Source organism: Mobula hypostoma, chromosome 26 (genome assembly GCF_963921235.1).
Source record: "Mobula hypostoma chromosome 26, sMobHyp1.1, whole genome shotgun sequence".
Classification (NCBI taxonomy): Eukaryota; Metazoa; Chordata; class Chondrichthyes; order Myliobatiformes; family Myliobatidae; genus Mobula; species Mobula hypostoma.
The window spans coordinates 28056178-28078979 of NC_086122.1; the positions used below are offsets into that span (position 1 = coordinate 28056178).

The window sequence follows — 22802 nt, forward strand, 5'->3', positions numbered from 1 at the left end:
GGCGGTAAAGAGCTGGTTTTCCATTCAGTAAGTGACTCAGACTGCAGTCCGTCCCCGAATATGGATTTTTGCAAAGAGCATTCACAGCGGCAAAGCCCGAGAGGAGCTTGCATTAATTAAGGTGAGAGTTGGACTAACTAAGCGGCGTCAAGCTGAATATTCGAGAGATGTGCTGCGTTATTAGACTATGGAGCACAAACCTTTCAAATACCTTCGTAAGATCGTTTTCAAACAATTTTTAAAAAAACGATGCCCCGTCTCTTGTGAGATATTAAAATCACTAGGCAATAGTTCGGTTCGAGGGTTGGGGGTTGAAGAGTGTCTTAAAGGGGGCAGGAAAGGCGGAGCAGCATAGAGGGAATTCCGTCCTCTCTGGGCGACTATTGGTGGACAACTACATAGAGAACTGGAGGAGAAATATCTCAGAGATTTATAATACTTGAGGGAATGGCAGAGTTAGAAAAGACCAAAGCTCTTAATGTAGCCGAAAAAGAGATCTTAGAATTACGGTGGAGCCATTGCGTCACGATGGATGGGTCAAGGGCAGGTGATAGATATTGATGGTCGGACAGTAGAGTTGTGGATGCCCTCAAGGCTGTACAGAGTAGAACAAAAAAGCTTGCCGATACTTTGTTAGGGTACACATGCATGAAGTGACGCATGGCTGAGGTTTTCAGCAGGCTAATGTCGCAATGGATCAAATTAGCATCCTTAGTAGTGAGCGGAGAAAGAGTCAGAATCTCAACACAGGGTCAAACAGGACACTAACATCATGTGCATTCTGAATCGACATCAGACAGTTGCTAGGGATTGGAATGGCTGGAGCACTGGAGACAATAGCTTCAACCTGTCCAATACCCCATTCAGTTAAAAAAAAACACTGGAAGAAGATAAAACACGGAAGGTCAGGCAGAATCTGTGGAAAATAATATACAGTTGACGTTTCGAGCCGAGACTGCAGGACTCTTCGTCCTGATGAAGAGTCTCGGTCGGAAACGTCAACTGTTTATCCCTTTCCTTAGATGCTACCTGACCTGCTGAGTTCCTCCAGCATTTTGTGTGTGTTGCTCTGGATTTTCAACAGAAGAAGATAATAATTGCAGCAAGTGGGCAGTCCGGTTGTTATTCTGGGTGAACATTTAGAAAGCGGGGTCTTGCCCTCCTGTGTAATTCTGCAGTTACAAAATTCACAACGTGATATATAATACAATGTTATCTTGGAAAAACAGCAAAGAGCTTTAATGAAGCACAACTTCAATGAAATAATTAAACAAATTGTCAGGATTAATCGCAGGCCTTTTTTATACTGGCAACATAATTAGATACTATAATTTTGCACGCCACAGTTCCCGAGGACACACTGGATTGTGCATAACTGGGCACTTGGTAAGATCCAAAAGAAGTTAGGTTGAAGCAGAGCGGCCATTGTGTGAGTGGGCCAGTGTCTGAGTGGGGAGTCGAGTCTTTGCCTCACCAGGCCTGTAGGTCGATTTGTTTTTTTTTCATTAGTTACTCTTTCTTTCTTTCTGGCTGCACATTTAGAGCAGCGAGAATGTTAGGTAGAATAGTAGAATGCTCCTTTTAGGAAGGCAGGGAGACTTCCGCGCCTCTGACAACTACAACTGCAAGAAATGTATCGAGCTAGAATTTCTAACAAACCGTGTTAAGGAATTGGTGCTGGAACTGGCTGAACTTCGGAAGGCTGAGGGGGTTGATGGACAGGACATATAAAGAGGTGGCTACGCCCAAGGTGCAGGACATAGGAAACAATGTGACCGTCAGGAGAGGGGAAGGTGATAGGCAGCAGAGCAGAGTGCCCTGTGGCTGTTCAATAACAGGTATATTGCTTTGGATAACATTGGGGGTGAGGGGAATGTCCTAGTAGAGGAAAGACATAGTAGTCAAGTCTCCTGCAATGAGTCTAGCGCTGTGGCTCAAAAAGTAAGTGGGGAGAAGAGGCGAGGTGTAGTGATAGGGGATTCATTGGTTAGGGAAACGGACAGGGGTTCTGTGGACGAGAATGAGATTCCTGGTTGGTATGTTACCCGCTGGATGCGAAGGTCACGGACTCCTCCGATCGAGTCCACGGAATTCTTAATTGGGAAGGTGAACAGCCAGAGTTTGTGGTCCACATCGGTACCAATGACATCAGTGAAGAGCTCTTAGAAAATGAGTTCAGGGAGTGAGTTAGCTGCTAAATTAAATGACAGGAACTCCAGGGCTGTGATCTCAGGAGTGGAACCCGTGCCACGTGCTAGGGAGGCCGTAAATGGGATGATCGTGCAGTTTAACACGTGGCTAAGGAGAAAGTGCGGAGTGGAGGTGGGGTCTTCAGATGTTTGGATCATTGGACTCCCTTCCAGGGAAGGTGGGTCCTGAACAGAAGGACCGCTTTGCACCCGAACGGGCCAGTGACTAATATGCTAGCGAGAAGGTTTGCAGGTGAGTTACGGGGGGGGGGGGGGGTTAAGGTAGAGTTAATGAGCGCCAGAACAGATAGTGGAACAGTTGTGGACAAAGATGTGGTAAATCCTACATACAAAAGTCAGGAATCAAAAGATCGAGCAAGTTAGGACTGATGTTCTGAGCTGCGTATACTTCATTGCAAGGAGTATTGTAGAATTATGACATCGTAGCTATGAGTGAGACTTGGTTGCAGGAGGGGGAGGATATTCCGGGGTTCTGTTGTTTTAGACATGATAGAGCAAGGAGAATTAAAAGAGGAGGGGTGGCATTGGCTAGTCGGGGAAAAATTCACGGCAGTGCTCAGACTGGGGAGCTCATCTGGTGAGGCTTTATGACTAGGTTAATGGGGTTGTATTATGGACCACCCAACAGTCTGCGAGATTCAGAGAGCAAAATTGTAGAGAGATAGGAAATTGTTGCAAGAAACATAAGGTGGCGATAGTTGTTGGTTTTAACTTTCCACGTGTTAACTGGGGCTCCCATACTGTAAAAGGGCTGGATGGGAAAGAGTTTGTCAAATGTAATCAGAAAAGTTTCCTTAATCAGAATTCTCAACTAGAGAGAATGATAATAGATCTCCTATTAGGCAATGACACAGGAGAGGTGACAGAAATTTGTGTAGGGGAAGACCTTGCAACTAGTGATCATAATGCCGTTAGTTTCGTGGTAGTTATGGAAAAGGTTAGGTCTGGTCCTTGGGTTGAGATTCTAAATTGCAGAAAAGCCAATTTTGATGGCATCAGAAAGGATCTCGCAAGTGTGGATTGGGACAGGTCGTTTTTTGTTGAAATTTGGAATGCACTGCTGGAGACGGTGATGGGGGCAGGTACTGAACAAGCACTTGCGTCAGCAAGACACTGAAGGCTGTGACCAAGTGCTAGAAAATAGGATTAGTATAGATAGGTATTTGATGGTTGGCCAAAGCATGGTGGGTCATTGGGCCTCGTATTGTGCTCTATGACTATGACTGAGTGCAACACAAAGCATATTTTTGACTGAGAATGAGCTTCTAGCTTAGTGTTGCTGTTCTCATACTTGAGATATGGGAGGCCTTCATAAGTGAAATTTAGAGAATACAGTGTTTGCATTTGTCTGTCAGAATAAAAGGTAAAGATAACAGGTTTAGGGAACGTTGGTTTTCGAGAGATATTGAGGCTCTGGTTAAGAAAAATGAGGTGCATAGGCAGGAAGGAACAAATAAAGTGGTTGGGGAGTATAAGAAATGCAAGAGAACACCAGAAGAGGAAATCAGAAGGGTTAAAAGAAGGCATGAGATTGCTTTTGCATACAAGCTGCAGGAGAATCCGAAGGGCTTCTACAGAAATCTTAAGCGGAAAAGGATTGCAGGGGACAAAATTGATCTTCTGGAAGGTCAGAATGGTAGCTCACACGTGGAGCCAAAGGAGATGGGGGAGATCTTAAATTGATTTTTTTTTGCATCTGTATTTACTTGGGAGACAGATACAGACTCTATAGGTGAGGCAAAGCAGCAGCGAGTTCATCAACCCTATACAGATTATGGAGGAGGAGATGCTTATTGTCTTAATGCAAATTATGGTGGATAAATCTCCAGGACCTGAGATGGTGCTCCCTCCGACCCTATAGGATACTAGTTCAGAAATTGCAGGGGCCCTAGCAGGAATATTTTAAACATCCCTAGCCAGGGGCGAGGTGTTGATGGATTGGAGGATAGTTAACGTTTTGATGTTTAAGAAAGGCTCTAAGAATAAACCATGGAATTATAGGCTGGTGGGCCTGAGGTCAGCAGTGGGAAAGTCACTGAAAGATATTCTAAGAAACGGGATATATAAGTAGTTGGATGGACAGGGACTGATTAAGGAGAGTCAACATGGCTTTTTTTTGTGTGGTAAGCCATGTCTAACCAATCTTGTAGAATTTTTCGAGGAAATTACCAGGAAAGTTGATGAAGTCAAGGCAGTGGATGTCTACATGGACTTTAGCAAAACTTTTGACAAGGTCCTACATTGGAGGTTTGCCAAGAAAGCTCATTCGCATGGCATTCAGGATGAGATAGTAAACTGGATTAGACATTGACTTCGCAGAGGAAGCCAGAGGGTGCTAGTAGAAGGTTGCCTCTGACTGGAGGCCTGTGACCAGTGGTGTGCCACAGGGATGGGTGCTGGGCCTGTTATTGTTTGTTATCTACATTAATGATCTGGATGTGAGAAACTGGATCAGCAAATAATCGGATTGCAGTGTGAACAAGAAGAAAGACTATCAAAGCTTGCAGCAGCATCAGAACCATCCAGAAAAATGGGCTGGAAAATGGCAGATGGAATTTAATGCAGGGAAGTGTGAGTTGTTGCACTTTGGGAGAACCATTCAGGGTAAGTCTTACATGGTGAGTGGTAGGGCACTGAGGAATGCAGTCGAACAGAGGGATTTGGGAATATAGATCCATAATTCTTGGAAATTGGCATCCACAGGGAGACTAGACAGGGTCTTAAACAAACTTTTGGCACGTTGACCTTTATAAATCAATGTATTGAGAATAGGAGTTGGGCTGTTATGTTGAATTTGTATAAGCTGTTGGTGAGGCCTAACTTGGAGCATTGTCTGCAGTTTTGGTCACCTATCTACAGGAAAGGTGTAAATAAGATTTAAAGAGTGCAGAGAACATTCACAATGACGTTGCCAGGAATTGAGGACCTGAGTTGTATAGAAAGTTGAATAGGTTAGATCTTTATTCCCCGGTAAGTAGAAGATTGAGGGGAGATTTGACAAAGGAATACAAAATTATGAGGGGCATAGATAGGATAAATTCAAGCAGGCTTTCTTTTTCCACGATGGTTGGGTGACACTATAACCAGAGGTTATGGGTTAGGGTGAAATGTTTAAGGGGAACATGAGGGAGAACTTCTTCACTCAGAGGGTGATGAGAGTGCGGAATGAGCTGTCAGCTCAAGTGGTGGATGCAGGTTCGATTTTAACATTTAAGCAAAATTAGGATAGGTACACAGATGGAAGGCGTATAGAGAGCTGTGGTTCAGGTGCAGATCCACGGGACTAGACAGATTAATGTTTTGGCATGGACTAGACGGGCTGAAGGGCCTCTTTCTGTGCAATGGTGTTGTATAATTCTGTAATTTCGACGACTGCTATTGGGCATCGGGTTAGAAATTGTGTCCAAGATTTATTAGTTGGAAGGATATGTATTTAAGTATTTAAGGTAAACCCTGAAAATGGATTTCCCTTTAAGTAATAATGATTGCAAAGCATTGTTTGTTTTGCACCGGAGACAATAATTGGTCAAACTGAGACTGTGCTTCAGGTCACTGTTTCAGACCTGCACCTTGGAATGGAATCAAGCTCAGTGCAATTATCGTAGTATCCAGTCCCAGCTGCCTGAATGCCAACATTAAATTTGGCCCATGTTTTAAGATTTTAGACCAGCTGTAATTCGTCCAGGGAATCTTACTCGGCTTGGTTTTAGTGCTAAGTTGTACCTTAATGTTGACCTGAAGGTCATTTGACTTCTGTCATTTCTTTTCTTCTATCGGTAGTACACAGTTCGTTATAGTGTTCGCCGCTTTTTTAAAAATAATCACAGGTCAATCAATTCAGCAAGCAGTGAGAGACTTTAGATTCCAATTCGCTTAAATTCGGTACGATTTTGTCCAGGAGGCGAAATATTTATTATATTAAGCACAGCGCTGGGTAGAAAGAGATGCTTTCAAGTCCAAGTGGGGAAAACGTGGAAACGCCATCGTGATGTGAACTAGGCCACTTGCTCGCCCATGGATTGTACGGGGCCGTACTCTTCCAATGTTCAAGAAAACGTTGATGGTTGGAACCGGTTAGTTACTTTGAGTGCCTCTAGTTAATTATCAATAACTCCCAGCTCAGATATAACGCGTTACAAATAATAAGGCCGCTCATCTGCCCCCAACGGCAGTCCAAAACAACAAATCCAGTTCGAGTACTGTTCTACATTATCATCTCTGACCCTTCTTTGAATATCAGTCGTGGTCTGAGACTACATTTAGTTGAAAACGAATTAAAACGGTTATAATGAACCTCACTGACCGTGTGAATAAAGTATCATATATCGATTGCTACCGACTGAAAATAAATTTCTTCGCACAATTAAGTTCATTATAGCATTTTTAATGGTTGCTTCCATCAGGAAGGGGGTGCGTATCTCCTTCCACACACTCAACGATTCAGGATAGCTTCTTCCCCTCCGCCATCCGATTTCAGAATGGACGGTGACCCTACGAACACTATATCATTACTTTTTAAAAAAAATTGCACTACTTATTTAATTTAATAAACGGTATATATATTTACTGTCATTCAGTTTTTACAATCTATTATCCGGTATTGCATGTCACTGCTGCCGCAAAGACCGCAAATTTCACGACATTATCTGGTGATATTAAACCTGATTCTGATTCTCTGGTTTCGGAGATAAAAAGATTAAAACACCTTGCTACGTAACTAGCCCAGACTAAATACTTCTCCCCCCTCTCCCCCTCCCCCCCCCCACCATCGTATGAGCAATTCAGGTGAAATTCAAGTACAAATCGCACAATTGCCCGTTGGTTGCAGTTCATTCACCTCGGCTCGGTTGAAGTGGAATGATTGATGAAATCACTGTTTGCACCGAATTTCAGTATAACTTTCATGTACAACAGATAAAAGAAATAACTGACGGTCTTCTGTAAAGATGTCACCACGTTACTAAAGTAACTCGTACAATCATTTTGGCTGTGTCGGTAACTTTACCGATCTTTATCTGGATTTACAGATGGGGACTGGTGGATAAGATCTTAATCTGCGCCCATTTCAATATTAGGTTGCACTCAATTTTCTCTAAACACCGATCGCAAGCACCCAGTTCACAGTATTCGAGCACCAGTCAGACCCTTATTTCAATCGAAGACCTGATTTAGTTGTAGATCAGTTGCCAGGTATCCCTCACTTATCCGTGTACTTTCTCCCACCCTCACTCCGTCACTTAACCAAGGTGAGAATACTTCTCCAGGAGCCGGTCAGTGTATTTCCGACCGGGTGTTGTAAAAACAATTCGTCCGCTCATTTATCTTTGACGTGAATTCATCTCCGTCAGCGATTTATTGTTCACATAACTCACATAATATTAGCGAATCTCTGTGTTCAGAGCTTGATGTAGGGGACAGATTTCAATAAAAATTATATTCTCTTTCTTAATTCACTTCCGTCCATATTGCCCCCCCCCCTAAGGGACAGGGATTAGATTTGGATTTTGCCACGTCAGCAACCTCACGAAGTTATTACCCCCTCCCCCCCCCCGTCACCAGGCTCTTGAACCGGTGTGGAGAACTTCACCCGACCCATCACTGAACTGTTCTCACAACCTATGGGCTCATGTTCAAGGGCTTCATCTCCTGCTCTCGATATTTATTGCTTATTTATTTCTTATTATCATTTTTTTCCTTTTGTATTTGCAAAGTTTCTTGCTTTTTTTGCACATTGGTTGTTTGTCCGTCCTGTTCGGTGCGGTCTTTCATTGATTCTATTACGGCTCTTGGATTTACTGAGCACGCCCGCTAGGAAGTGAATCTTAGGGTTTTACATGGCGTTGATAATAAATTTACTTTGAACTTCAGTTGGAAAAGTGAACGGAGATCACATTTTCTTCGTCCAGTGGTACGCAATGTACATGTCTCGTCTATCTGACAAAATGAATCAACAAGGGTCAAAAGTTGGGGGGGGGCGGTCAAAAGATCTGGGGGCATGTACATGTATAATCTGATGAAAGAAACGGCGGAGATATGGAACAGCGTGCTAATGCGACCCTATCCTCCAGAAACCAACAGTCCCTTATATTTGGTCCTTTAATTTACTGCCTAACGCTCGTCAAGTTATTTCCATACGCCTGAACAAAAGTGTTTTCTGTGCTTCTAATGAAGCTAAGCAGCCGGTGTCTGCGATATTTAATATTCAGCTTGAGAAGCTGTAAAAATAATCACGTCAGATGAGCTGGATTTTAAAGAGATAAAATTGTAAAATTACATCATTAAGGAAGACCGGCCCTGCCGGACCAACATGTCTGTGATTTGTAGCAGAGACGGGGAAAATGTGCTAATTGGCGAGCAGCGGTAGACCTTGGCCAGAATATGGATGGGCGTTGGGGGTCAAATAAAGCAGTAGTAAGCTGTTAATTAAAAAAAACGTGTTCATTATATTTATGAAATGAAAATAATACAGAGGACCTGGATTGGTTCAAGACAGAACTACTGAGGAGAACTTTAGGAGGTGTTTTCAAGTTCTGCTTCGATTGCGAGCTGTGATTTTGACTGCTCCCAACGTGTCCAGACCGCGATTATCTCTAAGCAAAATGATTGGAAAGAAAATTACTTTTTGCCTTAAACTTTAATTACGTCTGTGCTTTGTGAAAAAAAAGACACGGGTTTAATGAATTATTCTTTAAGAGGCATTGCATTTACGTTGTTAAAACGGAACCAGTGCTTCTGTGCTGCTGGCTGAGACGGCGTGTAATTCCAGACTATCGGAAAAGCAATCTTAATTACGTCTGAAATACTGCAGCTTTCTCAAAATTTTAAGTGCCCGCGATACATAATTCCGGCTTTCAATAAATCCTCGGATTGACTTCAATATCTTGGCAGCTGTGAGTTTGTGGGCGACATTTGTGACGCAAATTACGGAGAGGACAGGAGCAGAAGTGCGAAAGTGATTTTGAGTCTCAAGTGCAAGTTAAACAGACAGTCGCCGGTGGTTCATCTATATCCACCCCACTGCAAATTCCCCCTTAGCTTCCGTTATTTATCCAGTTTATATCTCCTCCCTTCCCAGTCGCTCCTAATCCCTCATCCACTTCGCTTAATGAATGAATTATTCTTCCCAAGGGCATTATTAAAAGCAGTTTACTGGACTGTTAAGGACTGTTCCCAATCTCGTGTAATTTCCATTGATTTTCCAGCTCAAAACGGAGTTGATGAATCGGCCCCCCGCTATCCATTGAGTGATGGCAAGAAATTGTTCGTTTTGATCTATAATAACATTTTTGTCCTTATTATAAACCTGGCCACACTGTCAATCTCTATGCAGTCCTTCATGTATCTGTGCACTGCCGAGGCGCTGGGTGTAGTTTAAAAAAAAGTCTCTATCCGAATTCCACAGAAGGCGAATCTCCCAGGGAAGGAGAACCGTTCATCGCTCCATCTGCTTTGCTCATACTAGAGGTGATTCTGTCCGGAGGGTGCTACTGTCTCCCATCGCCGCTGCGCCCTGACCGGTGAAAGGGCGGAAATGTTTACACAATCAGACTTCCCTGGGCGCCGAATTATCGGCGGGCCCGAAACAATTCTCAATTCCTGCAATATCTAAATTATTAGCAACAGCTTCAGATGAATTTAAACACCGACAGACCTCAACGTGCCCAATCTATATTGGCGAAAAGCAAAATCAGTGCTGACGAAGGGTCTCGGAGCTGAAACTTTTAACAGTTTCTCCCTCCATGGTCGCTGCCAGAGCCCCCATATCATTTCTTTCCTTACAGTTGTTGGTAGCGGGAGTTTACCAAGACCACGAAGTCTTACTGAAATTCAGCAGGGGAGAAAAAGGGTGTATTTTTATTCCGAAAGAAATGCAAATAATAATTGACTTTGGGCATATTCTCCCATGATGGGGAAGCTCGCAAAGTGTAAAATTGACATGTGGCCTTAAGTGATTGATCGCGAGGGATCTCGGCGGTAAGTTCCGGAACATGTTGGACAGTAACACCTGTCGTAAGCCCAGGTACTAGAATGCTCTGTATTTTACAATTTTGCATTACTGGATTTAATTACCAACCATTCTGCATTAAAATCAGGAAGGCACGTTGGTAGTTAGATTGCAGAATAAATCAATTCCCGATTCGCCCGCAATGGAAATTGGTAAGGTAATTCCACCTGATGCTTGTCCGATTGAATATCGCAAAGGGTCCATCTTTATAAAAGAATCGGCAGTCCTTTCCATTCCGAATTGTATATCGCCATATTAGCGGAATAGAAACAGAATCAATTAATATCTGGAAGAGGTGGGTTGGGGTAGCGACGTTCTTCATCCCCCGGCCCAACTTCACCCTCGCATCCAGTCTTCAGTCATTTCCCAAATGATCTCTCTTCGGACCTCCCGGTCCGTAATAGCGTCCCAAAGAGGACGGAGGGTTAAGAGATGGCTGGCTGTGGACCGGTGAGGGAAAAAGCGGGCTCATACATACCCGGCTCTACCTTTAAACACGCAAGGTGCTCCATTTCGCACAGCAGCGACCTCCTCTCGCCCCTCACCTGCCTTTCCCTCCCAAAGTGTGTAATAAAGGAAGTGTGTCAACAGTCCCGAGTCATTATCCGCTCAGAAGGTCCCGCAGTGTTCTACAATACGACACAAAACACTGATCGCTTCAGCTTTATGCAGTCTTGAAGCTTTTCCCTCCCTCGCGCCGCAAGTAGTCGTCGCATCGCAATCGACTGAGCTCGCCTGCTGTGTCTCAAAAATATGATTTGATCTTAGAAATAACTATATTAATTATGTCTTTGGAAAGGCAATTAATATAATCGTTTCTCAACTGGCTTTGATCATTTTGTAGTGCTCCTGCCCTTTGCTTTCACACTATCGTTTCACCGGGCCTTGAACCCTAAATTAACCAGCGATAATTTGGGGTAGGGAGTGGTGCGGGAATCAATTTGCACCCTCCTAGGGTTAGGTTTTATTTTACAGAAGGCACGAGGCTCGCCTTCACATGAGACAGGGAAAAAAGATCACAAATTAGAACTAGGCGACGATTATCATTGGCATTATTTTGGGATTAACAGTTTGCTCCCCATATCGTGCTGCCCAGGTGTGCCTATATAGTCAACTAGGAAGCAATGTCCATGGTCAAATCTGACGACGAAGGCCTCACTCCTTTCGGGGATATTACCGCGGGATCAAATCTTATCTGTTAGGGCCTGGCTGATTTTGCGATGGACAGAGAGCCCTGTATACCTACACATGCTAAAATTTGTGAGATTTCGAACCTACACACAAACAATTCCCTGCATGGTCTATTACCAGTTGTGTTTTAATTTTCTGACCAATTCTAACTACAGACGAAGGTACAGTTGATTTCTGCAAGGACGTGGTTTTAAGTCAAAAGTTTTAATGGGAGCGAATTGCGGTCTGGGCATTTTTATAAACAGAATATTCAGCAACAAGTCGACCATTATTTATCGATTAATTCAAGAAAGGTTCTCAAGCCCAATTCGCGAACCGCCATACTTACATGTATCACACAATATGGCACCGTTCTATGCAAAATAAACTAATTAATCTTTTGAAAATTCTGTTTGAAAAACAGCAGCTTACTTTATTTGTATGTGATAGGTAGGTCTGGCCATTTAAGAAATATCTAAGAAAAAAAATGACCATGTATTTCAATCACTGCTGTGTGGGCCGGAGCTCTGAACGCGAAGGCACTGCCTATAGGCCCTGTTTTTTTTTTAAAAATAACATTCAGTAAAGATTTATATTTCAACAATCGAAATCTTTTAAGTTCAGCTAAAAAAAACAGAACTTTCCATGATTCCCTTCCTGATACAAAACATGTACCGCTCCTGCCAAACACCTTTTCCGGTAACTCTCCCACTCACAGCTATATCATTCTGTAGCTACAAAGGAAATCGACTCCCCTTAAACTAAGCAGCAACGCCGTTCCAAAACGGCCTGCAGAGACGGAACAGACTGAGTAAAACGTTCAGGAAAATCACCCTTACTTTCCGTTGCCTGCTTACAGACCGAAGCAGTGGACGGATATATATGAACTTCTTTTCACATTTAGTAGTTACAGGACTTCTGGATCTCTACGTTTTACTGGTTCGTCTAACACGGAAAATAAAGTGTAAGATTGGATGTTGGGCGCGAATTTTCTTCACTCTTCACTCTTTCGATTTTTTAAAATTATCTATACCTTACAAGATGGCTGAAGAATATGGTTGCATAATATCTCAAAATGCGCATACACAGATTCTCTCTTACCGCATTTCCGGGGAGTTGGAGAACGAAAGTTTCAGGAAAGTCGCAAACCTGACGTGCTTTGGTAAAATATATTTTAATATCGTCAACAGTGTTATGTTTTTCAATGGGCCCAGCACCCATCCCATTCCCAACCTCACTCACTCCTGCACTTTTTGCTATTATGCACGACGTACAATAAAGGCGTTTTACATCAGAACTGGACCGTCACAACGGACTACATTGAAAAGCTAATTACAGACCTCACTCGAAGAATATGAAAACTTAAACGCAATTCTACGAAAATAAACACTGCGGCCAGCCATTGCTACCGACCCTTAAAGTGCAAATCAAGGAATCAGGGAGGAATTGTAGGGAAAGTGCTCTGTTTACTTGGAATATGTGGCATTGGTCCTTAAGAAAATATATACTTTATCAAGTATTAAGGGAATTCTGGATACAGAATTCAAGTTATTGGTTTGCGGGCTTCTTGTTGTTACCCGATCCCTTTCCCAGCATGTTCTAAATCTGAGGGGTAACACTACCCACTCAATGAGCTTGTAACTCATAAGGGGGCAAAGTGGACAACATTCACCATAGTAAGGGTTTGACTGTAAAGTCGGCCGCTCGATTACCTTTAAGTTACTGGAAGCTTTACCCTAGCAACGCTGCCAATCTCCAACCAGGCTCTGTGGCAAACTGATCAGTTCCCCTAACGGTTTGATCACTTTAACGTCAATAGGCACAAACCGTAATCGGAGTAGCAGAGCTACATAACATTTAAAACACACACAACAAAATAAGGTTTGGAACCTAAACTAACGTAACTTCACCGCGTCAGAAACGTTTTGTTTCTCTTTTTCCCGGGGATATGATTCTGCTCTGCACAGACAGCCTAATATTTGAAGCCCGGCGACTTGTTCGTTAACTTCCATCTTTTTAAATCCTCATTTTAATTATTGAATTGCGAATTTATTTTTAAAAAGCGGACTCGACTGTCTCTCTCTTAATCTCAGGTTCCAATGTGTACGTTCTGCTTAAACCAGGCACAGAATCGCTACAAACTTCTACAAGGCCTCAGTTGCGCTTCCTCAGCATCTGAGGTACAATCAACCCCCTTCGATTGGATTCAAAGCACAATTTGTGCTCTGTCCTAATCTACTCCAGTTAATTGACATCACGGTTTGAACACAATCTGTGAAAACACAGATTACGAAAACTAACGCCTGAAAAAAAATTACAAAATTAGTTGGCCACGTCATATAATCTGTCGCTTTCAAAAGTAGGCGAGAATGACACAGTTCGTCCTTAACATCTTTCCATTAATGAAACGGAGAAACTAGGTACAGTTACATTGACAGTTTCTTTAAAGTTATCAGAAAGATCAATTTTAGTCCGATCAGGAACCCTCACGGTGAACCTGTGATGTTTATAAAGCTGTAGATAGCATCAACACTTTAATTACAACAATCGCTTTTAACGTTTCTAAATTGTAGATTGCAGCTAACGCAAATTAAAATGCCAACATTAAGCATTAGAAATACGTGTCTTGATTTTCTTCCGTACCTAAACCTACGAATAAAAAGATTCGTTGGAACTCCACTTGGTTTAGGAAGTAACAAATGAACTGTCGTCGTGGCCAGCCGGCGGATAGAACAAGGGAAAGATCCTGAACAGTTATTCTGGCGAACAATAAATGGGTTCATGCAGCCCCAGCCCCTTCGCGCTGCTCTTTTGTTTTGGAGTATTTTCCCCACATTCCCCAATCCACAAACACCCAGTTCCAGCCTTACCTTCGCCGTGCCTGCGACCCGGGAGGAAACTGAAGGCAGCATTGTCCATGGGAGCCGAACTCCAGGCAGTAGCCGCCTCTGAACTCAGGTACTGTGGGTAGTGATTGGGGAAAGAGCCACTGAGGGTCCAGCTAATGCTGACCTGGTCCCGCACGGCGGCAGCGGCGGCGGCGGCCGAGGAGATGGACAGAGGGCTGCTGAAGGCGGGGGTTCCGCTGGAGATGGGCGGGCTGGAAGAGTAGGAACCATGGTTGCGGCTGCACGAAGGCTCGCTACTCGCCGCCTGAGCCTGCGTCTGAGCCCAAGATGGGTGCGGCGACACCGGGCTGCCTTGCTGGGGGGAGCCGCCCTGCAGGTAGGAAAAACCCGAGAGCCCGCTGGTCATCCTGGTGCCTGGGACGTAGACGGCGGAACTGGCTGAGTGCAAGAAAGCCCCGACCGGGTCAGGGTGCGCCGTGTACGGCGAGGGATTGGCCAAACCCTGGTACATCTCCGGGGCAGGGTACCGGGCAATGGGAGCGCAGTCCCGCACCGGGAGAAACTTCAGCAGTGCCACCCGCCTGATGTCCCGGGACACCGGGACCCGGCTCAAGGACGCACAGCGTTGACCCCCTCTCACTGAATATAGATGTCCTTTAGTGGAAAGTCCTGGCGATCTCAGTTGGTGCCAAATGGTGCCGGTTCCGAGTCCGTCCCAAAGCAGGAGAGTAGATCCAGACCACTGACATCCGCCGAAGGAGGGGATTGACTGACAGAACTACTGAGAGAGGGTGCAAGTGAGAGAGCAAGAGGCAGAGTTCATCAGCTGGTCAAAGATCGAAGGAAAAAGGGAAAGGAAATGGAAGTCAAATCATGGGGGATTTCGGAGGACCCTCCCACCTGCCAGCGTCTCCCAGTGAATGCATCTCGCTGTCAATCTGCCATTTAACTATTTCAGCCCCAGCCCTCACTCGACTTCCCGGGGCGGTCTTTATTCTGCTCTGTTTACCCGGGTCTGCAGCCGGCTGGAATCCCGGCAGATTCCGCTCTCCAGGTGCGGGAACGCGCGCCTTTACCCACCTCGTTTATCGGCGCTGCATATGGCTGTTTAGCAGGACGAAAGGCTCGCAAATATTATTATTTGTCGTTATAATAACATGATCCAAATAAGGATTTTGATTTCAAGAAAGGAGTGCCCAATTCAACCTGTAAAATTTTCTTTTGATTTGCTGCTAACTCTCTAATTGCTCTTTTTGGCTAGTAGATTCAAGATTCCCATTCTTTCTATAACCGGTCTTCTGTTATTTTTATTCTACGTGGCTGTAACCAGATTAAGAGAGTACGCGAGCGAGAACATTTAAACTTCAAATATTCTGATGCCATGCAAAATCTGAAAAGGGGACTTGATGAACTTTTCATTTACGCAGGAATACGCGTGATGGCAGCGGAATAATTCACCCAGAGGCAAAAACGGCAGCGACAGAAATAACCCAGTTTGACCGAAGATTCAGGGCAGATGCAAATACACGAGACAAGTGCGTTGTGTCTGATCTGGGAACATGGCGGCACGTTCAGACTTCGAGGTTTCCACCTGGGCTAACAGTTCATGAAAGTAAAATCAGCACAGATTTGTGCCGGGCGGCCGGGATGTTGAAAATATTAAGCCATTATTTAAAGTATAAAACTGATGGTAACACATGGACACTTACTCAACTTAAATACTTTTACTTGCTGATCTTCAGTCTCTTTCGACGAAAAACTTAATCGAATAAAATAAGTTCTCAGATCTTGTAACATATTTTAATTTTCTTTGGTATCAAGTGAATTCTATGTTACACCGGAGCGATACGAACCAACAGCACTGACAACCGTTCATCTGTTGTTATTCCAAAGCGATACCCTAATCGTACTGTATCTCGGTTTGGAACAGACTAGGTAAACTGTGGCCATGAGTCCACCTAGTAGATATTTTGCTCTCTCATGCAACTCTTGAAAACTAAGAATTGGGACCCTATACTTTGTGGAAAGTCAGTAAATGGTCTCGACTAAGGAAATATAACCCCCCGCCCCAACGCGCCAATAGGCAATCCAGCTAAAGCCCCCTGAGATGGCTCCAGAACGAAGCAGAATTCTACTTTTACATGAAGGGAAAGATGACCATAAATATATACAAGGCCACACCAGATTTCCGTACAGTTTTAGGTATCGTTACAGAAAGGAGACAAATGACACACGGGTTGTTTAGCGCGGATTCATCGCGACAATTTGAAGAATAGAACATTATGGTCGTCGAAGGAAGGCGTGAGATTTTGGGACGAATGCCACAGAGAAAGAGAGAGAGAAAAAAATAAAAATTATGATGAGGTTTAAGGATTGCATTTGTTTATACATTTTCGAGAATTTAAACTTCTCGTGAGGAAAAGTTGCTTCCTGACTGAGTCGGTTATTTAGTTATCATTATGGGGTTGAGGAGAAAGGTGAGGAAATTATTTTTTTACGAAGTGATATTCCTAAAAGATGATTGGAAGGAAGACAAACTTTGAAACCAGGGTATGAAATGGGATTAATTTCGCCTTGTGCTAACTCGCAGCGGGTGCAGACTCATTGGGTCGAAGGGCTCCCTTGCGGTGGCCTGAAAATCTTCCTTCAACTGAATGGATCTACGGAACAAGGCAGATAGACGGGGGGGGGGGGGGCAAACTGAGGTGATTCTTATAGGACTAAATCTTTGAATTAATCCAAACTGACATTTAACCTGCTGATCTATACTGTGCTTTGGAAACAGTCTACAAACTGCTCATTGTTGAAAGCTCCAAATACATTAACATCAAATCCCACGAATGTCTTTTCTAATAAAAAAAACGATTTACCCAAAAATATTATCAACCACGGACAGGCACAACCTTACCCACCTATTTTCTTCTTGTAACGCAAACATGAGGAAATCTGCAGATGCTGGAAGTTCAAGCAACACACATAAAAGTTGCTGGTGGTCCTGACGAAGAGTCTCGGCCCGAAACGTCGACTGTATCTCTTCCTAGAGATGCTGCCTGGCCTGCTGCGCTCACCAGCAACTTTTATGTGTGTAACTTTCCTGTTGTTACATTTTACCGCTTTATTTGATGGCGCTGGCGTTAGAAGAACTTCTGTTTATAGGTATCTGCCCCGCATGGAATGAACCAGGTTGGGGTTCATTGCTTCTGCGCGAAGACAGAGCACTACCAAGTCTGACACTGAGATCCTGGAAGGTTTTGTGCTTCAGGTAGTCTTTGACTTTTTGCTCCACGACTGTCGTCGCAGGAAACACGAGGGATCCCATTACACAGGACATGCTCTTTTCTCGCTGCTGAAGGGACAGGAGTCTCAGGACTCACAGCACCAGGTTCAAGAACAATTATTACCCTTTTGCTTCTTGAAACAAAGGGAATATTTTCCCTTGCCCCATCACTGAAATGTTCCCATAACAATGGACTCACTTTCAAGCACTGATAATCCCACATTCTCAATACTTACTGCTTACTTATTTACTATCATTATTTCTTTCTTCTCGTGTTTGCACAGTCTGAAACAAACAGTTTTGCACACGGGTCGAACGCCCAGTTGGTGCCTTTAATTGACTCTGTTATGATTATTATTCTATAGATTTGCTGGCTATGCCCACAGGAAAATGAATCTCAGGATTGTATATGGTGACATATATGTATTTTGATAATAAATTTACTTTGAAATTTGAACTCTGAATATGACGTATCTCTCTTACTGTTATAAAGGTTGGGCTCATGTGTATTAGTTTTGAAAGTGCGTAGCTGGCAGGGGCCTGGGTGAGAAAATATAAATACCTGAACATTAATGTACATACTTTCTGCCCTTGAACAGATTAACCCCATTACATTACATATCATTTTACCTCACTAAATCCCCGTATTTAAGTGCTGAGAAAAAACACGTGTTTACTGTGGATTTTAACATCATTCTTTAGTCAATTTAGACCTTTTGCATCTCTTAATCTAATCACTGAAGACTTTTACATATTGAAGTAACACCCCTTTCAACCACTGGAAGTTAGTCACGGGGCACAGTTTGACCCTCTTTATGTTAAAAGTGTTGGTTTTGGCATTGATTTTAAGTGACACATTAAACAGGACACCACTCCCCTTTCATGCGCGATAAAAATGTGTCGGGAGATAGGTGTGAAGGCTGTTTAACACTTGTTCCATTTATTCTGCATTGTCAGGTGAACTTCTTTTCACATTCACCTCATTAATTACAATCATCAAACTTAACGCTGTTTGAGAATGATTGTTAGCACATTTTATCTATCCGTTCAAAAGATGTTTGAGCAAAAGAAAATGTGGTTTTCCTTAGCTAGCACAAGACTCTAATAATAAAACTCAAGGTGATACACAGTGGAAAAATGGGACCTGTAAAGGCAGTGTTGCAGAGATCTTTTTTTGTCGCTGGTAATTACAATATTGATAGGGAAGTAGTTAGAAAACTATTAAAACCTCAATTAGTAAACTGTCATATGATCTTGTTTTATCATAGTATAACAAACATTATCAAGTCATACTTATAAGCAATTGTTATGTTAAAATTAGTTAAGCAGTAAATAATCCGATTGCTTTGGAAGAGGTCATGAAAAAGCAAACTATTCCCTTTGAGAAATGATCGGAGGAGCTACCGTGAATCTTTTCCGTGACCATTTCAAAGTTCAAAGTTGAAAGTAAATTTTATTATGGGAGTACGTATATGACACCACATACAACCCTGAGATCATTTTCCTGCCGGCATACTCAGCAAATCTATTGAATGGTAACTATAAAAGGATCAATGAAAGATCAAGTAGAGCACAGAAGACAATACACCGCGCAAATGCAAATATAAATAGCAAATAAATACCGAGAGCATGAAATTGCAAGATAAAGAGAACCGAAGGTAAAGAACATTTTTGAATATGTGATTTCTTCTGTTGTGCTTTAAGACATCACAAAAGAACAAAAAAAGTTTAAATGTTGTGGAAAGGTGAGAATAAAAAAAAGCGAAGTTAACGTCACAAGAATGTACAGAGATTATTTTTGCTCCCTTTCGAATTTCTGAGTAATGCTATTTCTTAAATCATGTTACTTTAAACATCATGCGTTTAGGCAGCTTTTTAAACATGAAAGTAGCCTCAATATGCCTCGTTTGATGATATTCAGATAAAATTTGTCATACAGTATGTCTCCTAGCTAGCTTGTCAAGGTCTGGTGACAGCCACACAGTCATGGTATATTCTGGAAGACAACACAAATTACTAGAAGTTACAGTATCTGCATTTTCCAGGTACTTTCTCAATCATGAACAAATTCAATAAAATATATTAACACCATTATTCTTTGGAATAAAATTATCAGTTTAATGTTTTATGATCGCAAACGAAGGGTCTCGGCCTGAAACGTCGACTGCGCCTCTTCCTATAGATGCTGCTTGGCCTGCTGCGTTCACCAGCAACTTTGATGTATGTTGCTAATGTTTTATGATTCTCACTTTCTACCAAAATTCATGACATGAGCTGACAAGATTAGAGAGTGGAATATGATTCCCTTAAAATGTAAGCATATAAATATAACACAGCGGGGAGCATTGAGTTACTAATAAGGGCTTAAAACAACATTATGTAAATCTTTTAGTCCAAAAGACCCTAATGGTATTTATGCAACACTCAAAGTTAAATATTCTAATCTCATGATTAACCAGCCACCCAGCATTCTTAAATCATGACAATAACAAATTCAGAAATATCATCCAGGAAACGACATGGAATGTGCAAAACTAGACAGTAAATGATTTGCATTTTCTGGAAGTTACTTGTTTATATTTTGAAACTGGCTGATCACTTTTATAAAAGTAAAGATATTAGGTTTCCCCACCAAATATCAATATGATTTACTCTTATTCAATTCAATGCAATACTTGTTAATATACGGAGCAGAATAGGGCCTTCTGGTCCTTCGAGCTGCACTGCCTAGCAACCCCCGAATTAACCCTAACTGAATCATAGGATAATTTACAATGACCAATTAACCTACCATCTGGTATGTCTTTGGACTGTGGGAGGAAACTGGAGCACCCGGAGGAAACCCATGCAAACATAGGGTGAAGGTACAAACTCCTTACAGACAGATTGAAACCAATCACCTGTACTGTAAAGCGTTTTGCTAACCACTGTGCTCCCATGACGCAATAGCTTTTAAATTCATGATGCCTTAGGTCTAATAGTTTTGAAAGCATGAAAAATGAGGCGGATGTTCTGTTTTGAGCTGTAAGTAAAACAAAAGATTCATAATCTGAAATCGATTTAAACAGTGGAGCTGTACTAAAAAGTAAGTATCTTTTCAATGTGTAGTGTTAAGACAATCTGACGTCATCTACTATGTTTAATGGCTCCTCCCTTGTGCAATTTCATTTTGCTATTTTGATATCATTGGCTGACCTAAGGTTCAACAGGAAACGTGAGGATCTCGCTTTCACTGAAATGACTCTGATTGGTGGGTGCACTGTGTGATAATGCAGCGACTGCAGCAGATAGCAGAAGATGTAGAATAAGACAAGGCAAGGGAACTAATATTTTACTTAAATCTGCAGTAGATACAATGTGATGGGAAAAATGATGCAAGGACAATGTGAGAATTCGTTTTAATTCCGAGCGTGTTAATGATCTGGACCTTATTGCTTGAAATGGTTTGGGAAATAGAAGCAATCAAGGTTTCATGAGGTAGATAGATATTATTTAAAATACCTTTGATGGTGGCCCTACCCTAGACAAATAATGGAGGAAATCAAGGAGGTAACGTAATAAAAAAGTAAAAATAAGTAAAAGTAAATTTATTAGTATAGTGCATATATGTCTCCATATACAACCCTGAGTTTTATTTCCTTATAGGCATACTCGATAAAGCCAATAATCAAAATTGAATCAATGAAAGACCAAACCAAGCGAGCAACCAGAGTGCAGAAGGCAACAAACTGTGCAAATATAAAATGAAAGAAAAATAATAATAAAGAATAAATAAGCAATAAATATTGAGAGCATGAGATAAAGAGTTTTTGAAAGTGAGTCCGTAGATTGTCAGAACAGTTCAGTGAAGGGGCAAGTGAAGTTGAGTGAAGTTATTCCCTCTGGTTCTAGAGCCTGATGGTTGAGGGGACATGAACCTGGGTGGTGTGAGTCCTGAGGCTCCTGTACCTTCTTCCTGATGGCAGCAGCGAGAAGAGAGAATGTCCTGGGTGATGGGCTGAGCTCTTTATTTTGTATTGTAACTATTCTGGGATTCCATTTTAAGATTTGTAATTAACATCTCTCACACAGCATTGCCCAATTATAAATCATACGCAGCAAAGATTTAACAAAATATTACTTATTGAGAACCCATCATTTCAGTCTTTCACAGGTAATTTCTTGGAATCTACTATCACCTGAGAGAGATTTGCAAAATGGGCAACTAAGTAGTAAGACTATCATTTATTATCAGAATTTAGACAGAGTAACAGACAACAAGAGTACATTTTAAATAGTTCGTGGATGTCATCTAGACCACAAGATAAATACAATCTACAGTTTTATACAATGTATTATCTCTATAATCTTTATATAACTTTCTATAATTAAAATTAAAATTGCATTACTATGTGAAACGTTTAAGATTTAAATAATCAAGTGCCACTTTGCTAGTTCATAAGGATAAGATTGTATTTTAATTAGTTTAATTTTCCTTCAACATAACTCAAAGAGGAAGTAGATACTAACATGTTAGGTGCAGACAATAACATTTTTTTCAGAGCACTTAAGATTGGAAATTTAAAATCCTGCTGTGATTTCATTGTTGCTGAACATTCTTGCCAGAAGAAATGACCCCAAAAGAATTTTTAATGCATCTAAAACAGGGGGTCCCCAACCTAGGCTCTACAGACCTTTTAGCTAATAGTAGGGGTCCATGGCAGAATAAGGTAGGCAACCGGTGATTGAATATGAACTTAATTAAATTAGAACCCAGAATATATTTAAATAAAAGATATTACTTACTCAACTTTTGTTAAGGGGCAAAAGTTTAAGGGTAACACGAGGGGGAACTTCTTTACTCAGCGAGTGGTAGCTGTGTGGAATGAGCTTCCAGTAGAAGTGGTAGAGGCAGGTTCAATTTGGTCATTTAAAAAAGAATTGGATAGGTATATGGACAGGAAAGGAATGGAGGGTTATGGGCTGAGTGCAGGTAGATGGGACTAGGTGAGAGTAAGCATTGGGCACGGACTAGAAGGGCCGAGATGGCCTGTTTCCGTGCTGTAATTGTTATATGGTTATATGGTTATATGATTAATCGTGTTTACGTTACTTAATTAATGAGGTTTTTGAATAAATTATTGTTTGCTGCAGATCACTGTGGCACAAATAGACCATTGAGTCAGCTCACCTATCCAGTAAAAACATAATTGATCCCACACCATCCACTTTAGTTTCCCTTAGGCCACAAATACCTGAAGGAATCCATCCCTGTCCTGAGTATACCCATTGGTCAAATATCCACTGCCTCC

General features: G+C 42.1%; 1 protein-coding gene across 1 annotated transcript in view; it reads right to left on the reverse strand.

Moving 5' to 3' along the window:
- LOC134338236 (transcription factor GATA-4-like) overlaps positions 1 to 15233 on the reverse strand; it is a 30263-nt gene extending 15030 nt beyond the window's left edge. Inside the window, exon 1 of the mRNA XM_063033937.1 lies at positions 14256 to 15233. Within this exon, the coding sequence (XP_062890007.1) occupies positions 14256 to 14745 (490 nt within the window). The 5' untranslated portion in view covers positions 14746 to 15233. The remainder of the gene's footprint in view (positions 1 to 14255) is intronic.
- Between the last annotated feature and the right edge of the window lie 7569 nt (positions 15234 to 22802).